The sequence below is a fragment of the Lycium barbarum genome, chromosome 9 (genome assembly GCF_019175385.1).
Source record: "Lycium barbarum isolate Lr01 chromosome 9, ASM1917538v2, whole genome shotgun sequence".
Taxonomy (NCBI): Eukaryota; Viridiplantae; Streptophyta; class Magnoliopsida; order Solanales; family Solanaceae; genus Lycium; species Lycium barbarum.
In genome coordinates this window covers 30,084,695-30,097,602 of record NC_083345.1, presented here as the reverse complement: position 1 = coordinate 30,097,602, position 12,908 = coordinate 30,084,695, and the positions used below count along the sequence as shown (strand labels likewise).

The 12,908-nt window shown below is 33.6% G+C and overlaps 1 protein-coding gene across 1 annotated transcript; it reads left to right on the top strand.

Annotated features, from left to right (window-relative positions):
- Positions 1 to 5,647: 5,647 nt before the first annotated feature.
- Positions 5,648 to 12,665, top strand: LOC132610943 (ribosome-recycling factor, chloroplastic). The gene is made up of 11 exons (XM_060325350.1): positions 5,648 to 5,878; positions 5,947 to 6,061; positions 6,751 to 6,820; positions 6,896 to 6,991; positions 7,629 to 7,726; positions 8,117 to 8,228; positions 9,825 to 9,866; positions 10,834 to 10,890; positions 10,963 to 11,013; positions 11,305 to 11,361; positions 12,053 to 12,665. Exons 1-11 carry the CDS (start codon positions 5,797 to 5,799, stop codon positions 12,068 to 12,070), a joined length of 798 nt encoding a protein of 265 aa, XP_060181333.1. The 5' UTR covers positions 5,648 to 5,796; the 3' UTR covers positions 12,071 to 12,665.
- The last annotated feature ends 243 nt before the right edge of the window (positions 12,666 to 12,908 follow it).

Genomic DNA, 12,908 nt, shown 5'->3' with positions numbered 1-12,908 from the left:
ATTAGACAAATTATGATGATGTTTCTTTTGTACTATTTTCTTATTTACACATAAATTTATGAAAATAGCTCTTTTGTGTGTTGTGACTTCAAGCATGATGATTATGCGTTATTGCTTTTAGCCCATGATTACTGAAGTTTGTGATGACATAGTGGCTGCTAATTAAGCTGAAACTTAGCATTTGCACTTTGTTTTCATGTTTCTGTGTTTCAAGCTTACTTCATGATCACCACCTCTGCTTTTTTCTTTTGTTGGAGAGATTTTGGTGAAGTAAAAAAATGTTAATTCATCATATAGATGGGATTTTAAGACTTTAATAAATTAAAGAAGACGGAAATGACCAAAGGGAAGCTTGAAGTTTGCGTTACATTAGAAGCACTGGGTTTACATTGGCACTTCAATCCTGTGAATCAGAATTTAGAATTTGCTATGATTTCTGTGTAGTTGCATAAATTTTAGAAAAAAAGTTTCATACCATGTTCCTGCATCACCATTGTGTCTTCCTCATTTCTTTCCTTTTACGAAATCCTTCCTTTAAAATTCGTGGATAACTGCAAATTTCAACCTCTGGCTAGGTTTTGTAATGCAGGTTCGAATATTTTTGTCAAATGGGAAAAAGGCTTATGACAACAAAGGTTTATAGAGTGGTCACATTTCAAAAGGGATCTTCTTCTTTTGTCCATTATGTAAATGGGTTCTCTCATTGTGGATGAAGAATGTACTATTCCATAATCTTGTACAACTTTGTTCATCCATGCATGTAAATATTATTGAGTGTTAAAAACCTTGAAACAAGTAGAAGTACTTTCTTGGTGTTGGGACCTTTAAGTAATTTTACACAAATAACATAAACAATAATGTTGGGCATAAGCCACGGTACGGGCGATCTAGTTACTTTACTACTATTAAGAAGAGGGAGTTTGGGGCACTTTAGTTGTCCGTTCTTTCGTCGTCCATTCTTAATTAAAAAAAATATTGTGAGCCCCATATATATTAAACAACAACAAATATAAAAAACAATTGTGAGCTCCATATATATTAAATAACAACTAATATTAAAAAAATAGTGCAAATTAATAATGTCAAAAAAAAGTGCACCCCATATTAAAAAATCAAACAGTATTCATGTAATTTTCAAAGTATCTCATTAAGTCAATAATGATGGATTCATTGTCACGTGCGTATTCGTAGCAAACACTAATATAATAAAGTTTTAAATACGGAGCACAAACTACAATGTTATATTAGTAGTAATATATATATACATAAAAATAGTGCAAATTAATAATGTCAAAAAAAAAGTGCACCCCGTATTAAAAAATCAAACAATATTCATGTAATTTCCAAAGTATCTCATTAAGTCAATAATGATGGATTCATTGCCACGTGCGTATTCGTAGCAAACACTAATATAATAAAGTTTTAAATACGGAACACAAACTACAATATTATATTAATCGTGTTTTAAACATAGTATCCCATATTGACAAAATCAAGCAATATAAAAAAAAAGTGAATCCCATATTAAAAAAATAAACAATGTAAAAAAAAAGTGCAGACTTTATATTCGTAGCAAACACTAATATAATAAAATTTTAGATACGGAGCACAAATTACAATGTTATATCAATCGTTTTTTGAACATAGTATATATATATATTATATGCATAAAAATAGTGCAAACTAATAATGTCCAAAAGGGTGGGCCTCATACTAAACAACACCAAGCAATATAAAAAAATAAAAAAAAACTATATAAAGCATGGGTTTAGACCCATGCTTCGTCGTCCGTTGTCCCTTAAAAAAAAGGGTGGGCCCCATACTAAATAACACCGAGCAATAAAAAAAAAAAGAAAAAAAAGTGGAACTCACTATCTCCGAACTCACGGGAAAAAAAAAGTGCACCCTATATTATCAAAATCAAGCAATATAAAAAAAAAAAAAAAAAAAGTGAACCCCATATTAAAAAAAATATAATGTTAAAAAAAAAAGTGCTAGCTTTGTATTCGTAGCAAACACTAATATAATAAAGTTTTAGAAACGGAGCACAAACTACAATGTTATATTAATCGTATTTTGAACATAATATATGTATATATATTATATGCATAAAAATAGTACAAACTAATAATGTCCAACAAAAAAAAGGGTGCACCCCATAAAGGGTGGACCACATACTAAACAACATCAAGCAATATAATTAAAAAAAAAATTAGAACCCACCATCTCCAAACTCACTGTAAAAAAAGTGGACCCCATATTAACAAAATCAAACAATATAAAAAAAATAGTATTTCTTCGTTTAAATAGAAAACCAATTTCTACTTTGTTTCGTTTTAAACATGTAAAATTAATTTAATAATTTGAATTAGAATTATCCAAATCAAAATTGGGTAAAAAGGAAAATAGTTTCCTTTTAAACAAGTCTTCTCTTTTAAAAAATATTAATAAATTTGCCGATTTTGTATTCGTAGCAAACATTAATATAATAAAATTTTAAATACGGAGCACAAACTACAATGTTATATTAATCGTGTTTTGAACATAATATATACTATATATATATAGAGAGAGAGAGATATATATAATCACTATTCAAAGACAATTACATATACATAGATGCACTATAATCCGAAGTGTTGGGCCCGTGCGCAGCACGGACATAGGCTGTCTAGTTTAATTAATAGGAATAAGATTAATGTGATTAGTCGTGCTCTTTCTAAAGAGGTGTGTTCATTTGTTGGTAACCAATTCTTTACAAATAATTGTATTTAACTGTTGGTGGCAGTTGAGAAAGTTTGCTTATAAAGGCCTTGGTAGAAGCCTTAAGGGGTAGTTTGGTAGATGTTAGAGTTAAGCAGGTATTAGTAATATGGGATTAGTTATGAGGAAATTTAGGTATTATTTTATGTAGAATTTCGTTATTCATGTATTAGTTATTTCATCTTCTATCATGCATAAAATAATACATAAATTCCTCATATAAGTATAATTATCATAGGGTGTTGGAGAATTATTACCTTATCTACATTGAAATTCTTCCAATGGATCATCACCTCAAGCACATCATTTCTCAAAAAAGGCAAAAACTAAGATTTGATTTCTTCACGATTTGAATTTATACCTAATCAGATACTCAGAGATCGTGATAATTCATCATCAACTAGGCCCTTGTGCGTGATCGCAGCCAAGTTGTGCGATAGCATTGGCCCGTGAGTTCTTCTCCTGTGTGATCGCCATCAGCTAGATCAATAGCGTCGACCTTCCCCACTATAGGAATGCCCTTGGAGTAGCGCGATCATGAATGCACCAGATTCAGATTTTGACAGCTTATGTTTTTAAAGTTTCAACTTGTTCGTAACTATCCCGAGCCCTTGGATCTCCACCCAATTATCCGAACAAGTCATAAATAGTATTACGAACTTATATACATGCTCGAGATTCAATTTGAAACGCAAATACTAAAAATAAAGGATCGAATTATTACACAAACAATTTAATATATTATGTTTGATTAAAGAATTTTACCTCAAGGATTCAATGTCCCAACTTCGTCGATTTGAGAGAAATAAGGATTTTGAAATTCTAGACAAATCATGTGATTTGTGGTTTAAGATTCATGTTAATATACATTAAATAACTAAATATTCATATCTTACTCACCTTAATGGTTAAACTAACTTAGTAGGCGTTTGGCCATAGAAACAAAAGAAGAAATTCACTTTTTTTGGAATTTTTAAAGTTGGAGTTGGAGTTAAAGTTGTGTTTGGCCATAGTTTTGCAAATAATATTTGATTGTTGAAATGTAATTTTTCTAAAAATACTTGAAATATGATTAATACCTCTAATTTCTAAAAACTAGTAAAACCACCCAAAGCAATTAATAAACATAACCAGTCCGTAGACACTGCCCCATCAACCCCACCTTGCACTTATACTCCAGACAAAACCCAACAAGAACTAAACCAAGTAGCTGTAAAAATAAACACCTTGAAAAACTTTTATAAAAATAGTTGTAAAAATAAACATTTTGAGGGTCTTTTTTATCAATATAAAAAATTTTAGGGTAAAAATTTAAAACAAAAAAACAAAAGTAACAGTCCGAAATAGAAAACGATAAAAGTGAAAAACAAGGTTTTGTTTGTTTTTCAAATTTCAAATACAAATTTGGAATTTTTATGACCAAACACTAATTTCTGAAAAAAAGTGAATGATTCTCATGGCCAAACAGGTCCTATAAATCCTTCCAATAGCTTGTGCCCTAGCTTAGAAGTTAAAGAAACGGGGAAAGAATCTTGGGGCCCGTTTGACCATGAGAAATTTTCACTTTTTTCTGAAAATTATTTCACTTTATTTGGAAATCAGCGTTTGATCATGAAAATTCTAAATACAACTTGAAGTTGTACTTGAAATTCGGAAAACAATTAAAACCTTGTTTTCACTTTTTTCACTTTCTATACATTCAAACAACTAAATATTCTTTGCAAAAACTATAACTAAACACAATTTCACTTTCAACTCCAACTCCAAAATTTCAAATAAAGTGAAAATATTTGGTTTTTATGGCCAAACGCCTACTTAATTTGCAATTTATATTGCTGAGTTTACGATATCATCACGCGGCCAAAATCCATCAAGCTCTATATAGCGCCTAGCTATGCTGACCAACCCTTTTCACGAGATGGGGACGTTGTGAAGTGCTATATTTACCGTTCTTCTTGTTGGCAGCTTGACATCTTTCTTCGCTCCTTGCATGATTGATAATTAGCCACTACGCTGATGAGACCTTTTTCAAAAAATTTAACAAGTATTGTGACATACAATAAGCTAGAGCTTGTCGCTGGTGTAACTTCCCCAAGGTTTAAACATCAATTCCGCGTATCAGATTTTTTATGTTTGGTTCGGGTTAACATTTTGGATTTTTGGACCGAATTGTACGCCTTATTAAGATGCTTATAGCACTGTTGCAACACGCCAACATCACAACACCTAATTTATAATCTTCAAAAACTAGTAAAGTTCATTAAACAAAATCATTAACAAAATAAATAGTAATCATCAACAAAGTAAACTGAATCCCAAACAAATGTCTAATAACCTAAAATGAAAGTGTAACCTTTTATATGTATCCATATATTTCGGATTTTCAGTCGGATTGTTTTAAAAATCCAAGGGTGTGTGGCCTAGTGCTCAATGAAGTGGATTGAGTACCGTGAGGTCTCCAATTCAATTCCCAGCAGAGACAAAACACTAGGTGATTTCTTCCCATCTGTCATAGTTTTGGTGGACAGAGTTATCTGTTGCTGATGGGGGTGACAGGTAACCCGAGGAATTAGCTGAGGTGCAGGTAAGCTGGCTCGGACACCAAGATTATATATATATATATATATATATATATATATATATATATATATATACCAGCCTGTATTTGATCCATATATTCAAAAAAATTTAAAAAACATAATCCATATCCGAACTAAATATCCATAATCCGATGTACGACATCCGAATAGCGTGGATCGGTTCGAATTCTCTGATATATCCAAACTGCGCACAACCCTAGTTGTGTTTGATATTTTTTGGCAAAAGATTTTTAATAAAAGGGACGGATAAGCACAATTGTTTAAAGTATGGGGGCCGGGGGGAAGCTTTGGTTCAAGATTTTTTTTCCTTTTGATTTTTTCTAAGGCAAAAGAAAGAAAATTTTAAAATAGAAACTTCTTATCCAAAAGTTCAGGCTGAAGTCTCAAAAAGAAGAAATAGCTTTTCTCTTGGCAATTCACTGTTCCTTCAACAATGACGATAGCTTTATCGCCTTCAACTCCAGTAGTACGTTCGCAACTCACCCGCCAACCTATTCCTATCTTTTGCCTTCAAGGTATCTCTCTTTCTTCTCTCTATTTGGCTACCTCCTGTCTCTGTGGCATTTCAACAAACACCTTGCAGGCAATTTTCGTACTTGTGGTAATGTGGTATGTTGGGCGGCGTCTGCGAATTATGTGAGCTTACGTGTCGGAGCAAGGAGATTTCAACCTCTTGTTAAACTATCTTCGGGAAAAAGGCAAGCCAAATTTATACTCTTGTGCTGTTGCTCATTGTTTTTGTATGTCAGTAAAAATGTAAAGTTCCCACTAATTTGTATTATTTAGTAGTGGAATGAAACGTCTAGAATGCAGTGGCAGAGCTAGATTTTTTGTCAATGTGTAATATATATTTGTAATACGTAATAATTGACATATTAGCAAGGGTGTGAACACCCTTACTGGGCTGTGGCTCCGCCGCTGCTGGAAGGGATATTGAAATTACTAGCAAGCAACAAGTATCAGGTAACTCTGTCCACCACGGCTTGGACAAATGGAAAGAAATTACCGAGTGTTTTTGTCACGGTTGAACCTGAGACCTTGTGGTTTTATTTTGTGAAGATCATAACTGATAATATTTTGATGAAATAAAATACACTTTAGATTAACCAAAAGTATATATCTCTTAGGATAAGATACAAAATAGAAGTCATAAAAAACTATAGCTTTTTATGATCAGCATCAATTTTACGTTAAAATCAGTGGTGTACCCATGAGCTTAAAATCCTAAATCCGCCTCTTGACCCGAAATAGTTTGGTATTAAGGTGTAGCAGTAGTAGTTGTTGTTTGTCTTGGTGGTGCTTGCATTGAATTCTTTGTTGATCTCCATCTGCATAACTTGGGTTTAATTTTTTTTTTTTATATTGTAACTTGAGTTGATTTTTTCAGAAGAGGAGTTGTGAGGTGTGCAACCATTGAAGAAATAGAAGCTGAAAAATCTTCGATTGAGAAAGATGTGGTGAGTATAGTGATTTTCGTTATTATCAAAAGCTATGTCAACTCTCTGTTTTATAACCCTTTTATTTTACTTCAGAAAGAAAGGATGGAAAAGACAGTTGAAAATGTTAGGTCAAATTTCAACTCTATAAGGACGGGAAGAGCTAGCCCAGCAATGCTAGATAAAATTGAGGTAAGACAAAGTTCTGTAGAATCCCGCCCCACTTCATATGACATTGTGCTTCTTTACTTATGGTTAACATGACAAAGTTTTTGATATACAATTATACATCATATCTGATACAGTAGAACATACTGGGCGGGCTTGCAAAACCTTTAAACTCCTACTGACAAATTTGTAACTTAAAAAGGAGTTGAGAGTCCTGTTATTCATAGGTGCCATGTTGCATTCTGCAAATTTGCTAACTGACATGTTTTCCTCTCCAATTCTCTTCAGGTCTGTCGGAAGTAGAAGTTCCTTTTTTTTTTTTTTTTTTTTCTCTCTCTTATCAATTGTACCATGTCCCTGCTCCTCTGGTGCATTATCACTTTTTTTTTTTTTTTTAAAATAAGGAAGTGATATATGTGTTTTCTCCTAGAGTCTTATGCGTCTTTCTTGTTACTTGCACTGCAAGCCCCTAGCATTTCGTTAGTATTTCTCATGCTTTATTCATAGTAGCTACCCGGGTGTGGAGACGTGGTGGGCATTGACTTCTTTGCTTCTTGGCTAATTAAATTGCACTGGTAAAACATAGTGACTTTGTTTCATTTTTATATTCAAGATATCTAAGTAAAGATATTCTTTTTTCGTTTTGTATTGCTCATACAAGGTGGATTATTATGGCACTCCAGTCAGCTTGAAAAGCATAGCGCAAGTTAGCACTCCTGATGCAAGTTCTCTCTTGGTGCAGCCCTATGACAAATCCAGGTTGAACTTCTGAAACATTTGAAAAAAGAGAGAAAAAGAAAAGAAAATCGAGTTGGGCTAATACTGTGGATGTCTGACCATTATCTCATGCTTTTTTGATATCAATACTACTTGTAAATTCTTACATGGATTTGAAGTAGGGTGGGAAAAAGAGTAAGTTCTGGTATTTAGATGCATCAAAACAATAGGACATCTACTTCATCAGACTTGTTCACCCTTGTACTGCTTTTCTTATATAATTTGCATGATGACAAGTCATAGAATTTGTTTTTATTTTTAGGCCTTGGGCTAATGAAATTATCCTCGTGAGGAATTTTCTTAGAACCATTTTGTTGCAACGTTGGATATGTTTGCAATGCACTAAGCATTAGTTTTTGACTTAACTTTCAGTTTAAAGGCTATAGAGAAGGCTATTGTCAGCTCTGATGTTGGTATGACACCAAATAATGATGGAGAAGTAATAAGATTGGCTGTACCCCAGTTGACATCAGACAGGAGGAAGGTATTAAGTGTTCCAGTGCTCAGTCAAATTCGTTACATCTGCTTTATGTTAATATTTTGTATCTTTGTCATTAATATTCAGTAAGTTTGTTGTTTCCTCTTTTAATAAATAGATGTATTATGATATCATGAACATTTCAGGTTGTGGGGGAGCTATGTAGGCTGTGAAGAATTTTAAGCTAAATACCAATCTCTTTCACTCCTTTCCTTTCTGCCCTAGATCACCCCCTTAAAATAGGAACACGAGATTTGATATATAAGGAGCTTTTGCGTTAGGGTAGCTTTCCTGTTACTGTGATTTCTAGCTTTTATACCAATGTACTCTTCTGAAATACGTTCTTCATACTAGAATTTAGATATTTTATGGGGTTATATGACATTATGAGCCTCTAGTTACGTTAGTATATTGATTGCCTGATGCATGGAAAAAGAATTGTATAATACCATTTACAATCTGTTCAACAAATTCACAAATATTTCTCATGTTTCTCTATGAGAGCTTATAGGGGAAACCTGGCTTGAATGCTCACTCCTTTTTGGTGGAATGAAACAAGCTCAATGCTGAGTACTTCTTGTCAATAGACACCCATGTCAAAGAGGGTCAATTCCTAAACTGTTGGATGGAAATAGAAAAATAATAATTCACACCTCTTTTATTGTTTTTCATGTGTTTTTATAATAATCAATGGTCGTAAGTTCAGATATCACTGCAACAGTTCGTTAGCTTTGGCATACTTAAGCTAATTTGAAAGGATAATTTACTTTCATGTTTGAATTGATACTGGGATCAAGCTTTCACTGCTTACATATTTCACATTTTAAGTATAGTTATTGGTCTACCTATGTGAAGTTTTTGTGGTGTATCTGACATCATCCGGTCTTAGTGACTTTTCTATATTGTTCAGAGGAAATTAGGGGCACTGGGTACACTATGCAGTTCATCCGAAATGACTAGACATCTAGGATTAATAACTTGTTTGGAGTGACCTTGTTTTAATCAGTTGACTGACAAACTCGAATTGTTTTTTATCCCAACTACTTACTTTACATACCCAGTGAAATCCCACAAAGTGGGGTTTGGGGAGGGTAGAGTGTACGCAGACCTTACCACTACCTTGGGAGGTAGAGAGGCTGTTTCTGGTAGACGCTTGCACAAGGCTAAACAACTCAAAGCAGTGGTAAAAGCAACAGCAAAATACTAAAAAAGGATGATAAAACTGTCCGAAAAAGGATCCGTAACTACCACAAATTAATATGATAATCGAAGTACAATAAACAACAGATACTGACAGGCACACTCCGGGTACAAAACCCTTTGCTGCCAAATTGGTGGGCAGCCATTCTGTTATTTGATTAAGAACATTAATCCTTTTTTATTATGACTTGAAGTATTTCAAATTATGGCTTACAATAGCATGTTTTTATGAAAAATGGACTTGCAGCTTTTGATCTAATTCCAACTTAAGTGTACTTAATAGTGAGATTTTCCCCAAAGTTTATGAGTTGGTAAATATGTGAATAATTCAGTATTCAATTTGTGACGCTGAGAATATTTGAGTTTTCACTTTATTTCTCTTGTTTTCTTTGTTTTATCCAGGAGCTATCCAAAATTGTTTCTAAACAGGCAGAGGAAGGAAAGGTAAGTTTTATCTGTTCTAAAAGTTTGTTCTAACTCCTTTTCTATGTTATTTCTGCTTTCCAAAAGAAAAGAACCTTTATTCTTAATGAAGTGGGCTCTACTATTAGAAATAGCTCCTAGTTGTCTTGGAGCACCTGAGGTTTCAGATTTACAATTGGTCATGACTGTGGTATAGTTATACCTTTACTCGGTGCTTGTAGAGGTACCTTCTCCATGGTCCTTATTGTATTAAGCAGTAAAACTTGGTGTGATAAACCGCGGTATAGTTCAATCGTCCAACAAATAGATACTAAAGGACACATTTAGAACTGGGATTGTGAGCAACACAATTTTAATAGTTTGTTATTAAGTTTCCTTTTCTTTTTATTGGATAGATGGATCTTTTTCATGTCTAGTTTGCTTTGTATAAAGTGCTCAATTTCTGACATGATTGACTGAATTATCATTGCAGTCTGTATATGATGTTGAGTTGAGCTACTTTCCATACTCTGTCTCCCAATTTGTGACGCAACTACTGTTGAAATAAAACTTCTTTCTGTCCATGATTTTCCTAAACAACTTAACTATTGTTTCAGTTTTATGAATGTTCATATTATACCGCTGTTATTCTCCTCAGTATCGTTTGTGTAATGGTAAGAGCCCAATGCTTGATGTGTGGGTTAAGCGCACATCACGAGTTTGAACCCTGCCGTAATCGAAAGCCTGGTATTTAAGTGGAGAATGGTAGAGGGGCAGACCCAATAACCGTTGAGTTTAGTTATTAAAAAAAAAAAAAAAAAAAAAAAAGCACTGCTATTCTACATGGAAAAAAATCTTTTGGCTTCTGATATTGATTCATAACTCAAATAGCTTGCCCTTTTACTTTGAATCCTTCTGTTGGTTAGGGATGGAGTAGTTGAGTGCTTATATTGCCTATAAATCATGTCCATTGGACTATTACTACCTTGTTCTTATAAAACCTTTGCAGGTAGCTATAAGGAATATAAGAAGAGATGCCTTAAAAGCTTATGAAAAACTTGAGAAGGTTTGAGCTCTTGGCAACTTTTGGTCCTTATCTTTGGGATGCTAGATATTGAGGAATCTTACCTTTTTTCAGGAGAAAAAGCTTTCTGAAGACAATGTGAAGGACCTATCTGGTGATCTACAGGTAACTGACAAAGTTTGATGTTCATGGCACTAGAGTTCAAAAACAGAAAGTGACTCTTCATATTTGTTTAAACAATTCCCTCATAAATTTTAAATTTTAACTGTAAATTACTTCATTTGGATTCTACTGGATGAGAAGAAATAAAATTGTTTTCAAGTTTTCTCGTTATACCAATTTTTGCTCCAATTTCTCAAACCTGCTGAAGAAAATAGCTCAAATTACTATTAATAATCATTATTATAGTGCAATCTGAGGTATTCTACTTATAGCATTCTTCCTGTTTCTACACAGAAAGTGACAGATGAATATATGAAGAAGATTGATACTGTCTTCAAGCAGAAGGAGAAGGTACGTTAATCAAGAATATTCATGTGGTTCGATATAAAATGTGATGTGTATGCACAGAAATATGGGTAGACTCTAAATTTTTCTGGGAACTGTTTCCTAATAAGTTATAAACAAGCAGAAAACAGAGTGGCAATAGTTAAATTCTGATTTGGGCAGTAAAGAAATACTCATTTTTTCCCGGCACCATAGGACCTTTAGATACCGTGTGTGTTTCTTTATGCGCATTGACGAGGCTCTGAATAACAGGAATGGGAGTCTAGCATTACTTTGTGGCTATTACACGCAATCCGTTAATGCAAACCGAATCATTAATTTCATTCATGCACTCCCCAAAGAAAGAGTTTTACCTTTTTTTCCCCTTCAAATGTTCTAGTCTTATGTTGTCTAGCAATATTCTATTTGCTCACCAGATAAATAGAAAAGTTTGTCATCTTCTGAAAAAGGCTTCTATGGTTAATGGAAGTATTTTAGTGCAGCTGCTTCCCCTTTCCATTTCCCCTTGTTCCATGTTAGTCTTATCCAATTGATAGTATGATGGTACTTCACTTTTTTTTTTTCCTCTTCCGTAGCGAGGTTTGCTTGCTACCTAGTTTACCATGCTTCACCTTTTGACTCCTCCTGCGTCCTTTCTATTTACCCAATGAAGGTTTGGTAAACTTTTAATTGAAACACATCTACGTTTGACTCTCAGGAACTGCTGACAATTTGACAACAGTTCTGTTCAATGTGTATATCTGATATGGAGTTTGTGCAATAATGAAGCTTTTCTTGGAAGGTTCATCTGGTGCATAGGCTTGTCACATGCCTTTGTAAAAGCTACCTTGAATTCATCTTTGTAGAAATTACGTAAAGAGCACTCAGGAACTGGAATGGTCCCAGTTAATTTTGTTAGGACTTCTGTTTTACTGGAAATTACTCCCAAAGAAGTTAATCTGCTTGTTGCGACATGATTTGAGCTGGCTAAGGCTGCTGGATTTTTTAACTACAGGATCCAGAATGAAACGTACTTTGCCGATGGTACAATACCTACTCGCGCTGTTCTTCTTTCTCTTTATTTTGCAAAGAAATCTGGGGGCTTTATTTCCTTTTTGTTTATATTTGTTTGGCTTAAGTTGTGGACATCTTGTTGCATTTGGTTGTTCAAAGCGTCCTTCATGTTGTGCCGACACAAGTCTTTGAATAATTGTTGATTCGAATCTAGGCCTCCCCCTTTAAGACATATAGTTATTTGTCTGCTTGTATATCACTCATTGATTCAATTCATTGTTGTATATTGTATAAATATAATATTATCATTTCACTTACATGTAGTTTGATTCTATTCGTTTGTTTCTTTCAGTAAGAACTTGATGTAAGCCATATATTAGAGAGTGAGCCCCATCTATGTACTAGTCATTTGAAGAAATTGTAGTGGTCTAGTTTTTACTTAAGAAGTCTAGATTCTAAGTTTAGCCAATGCTAGTCCAGATTCAACTTCCCACAGTTTCAGCACATGAGATCCAAAACCATAATGCCCTTTTTTTTTTTTAATAGTAAGAGTTGGAACT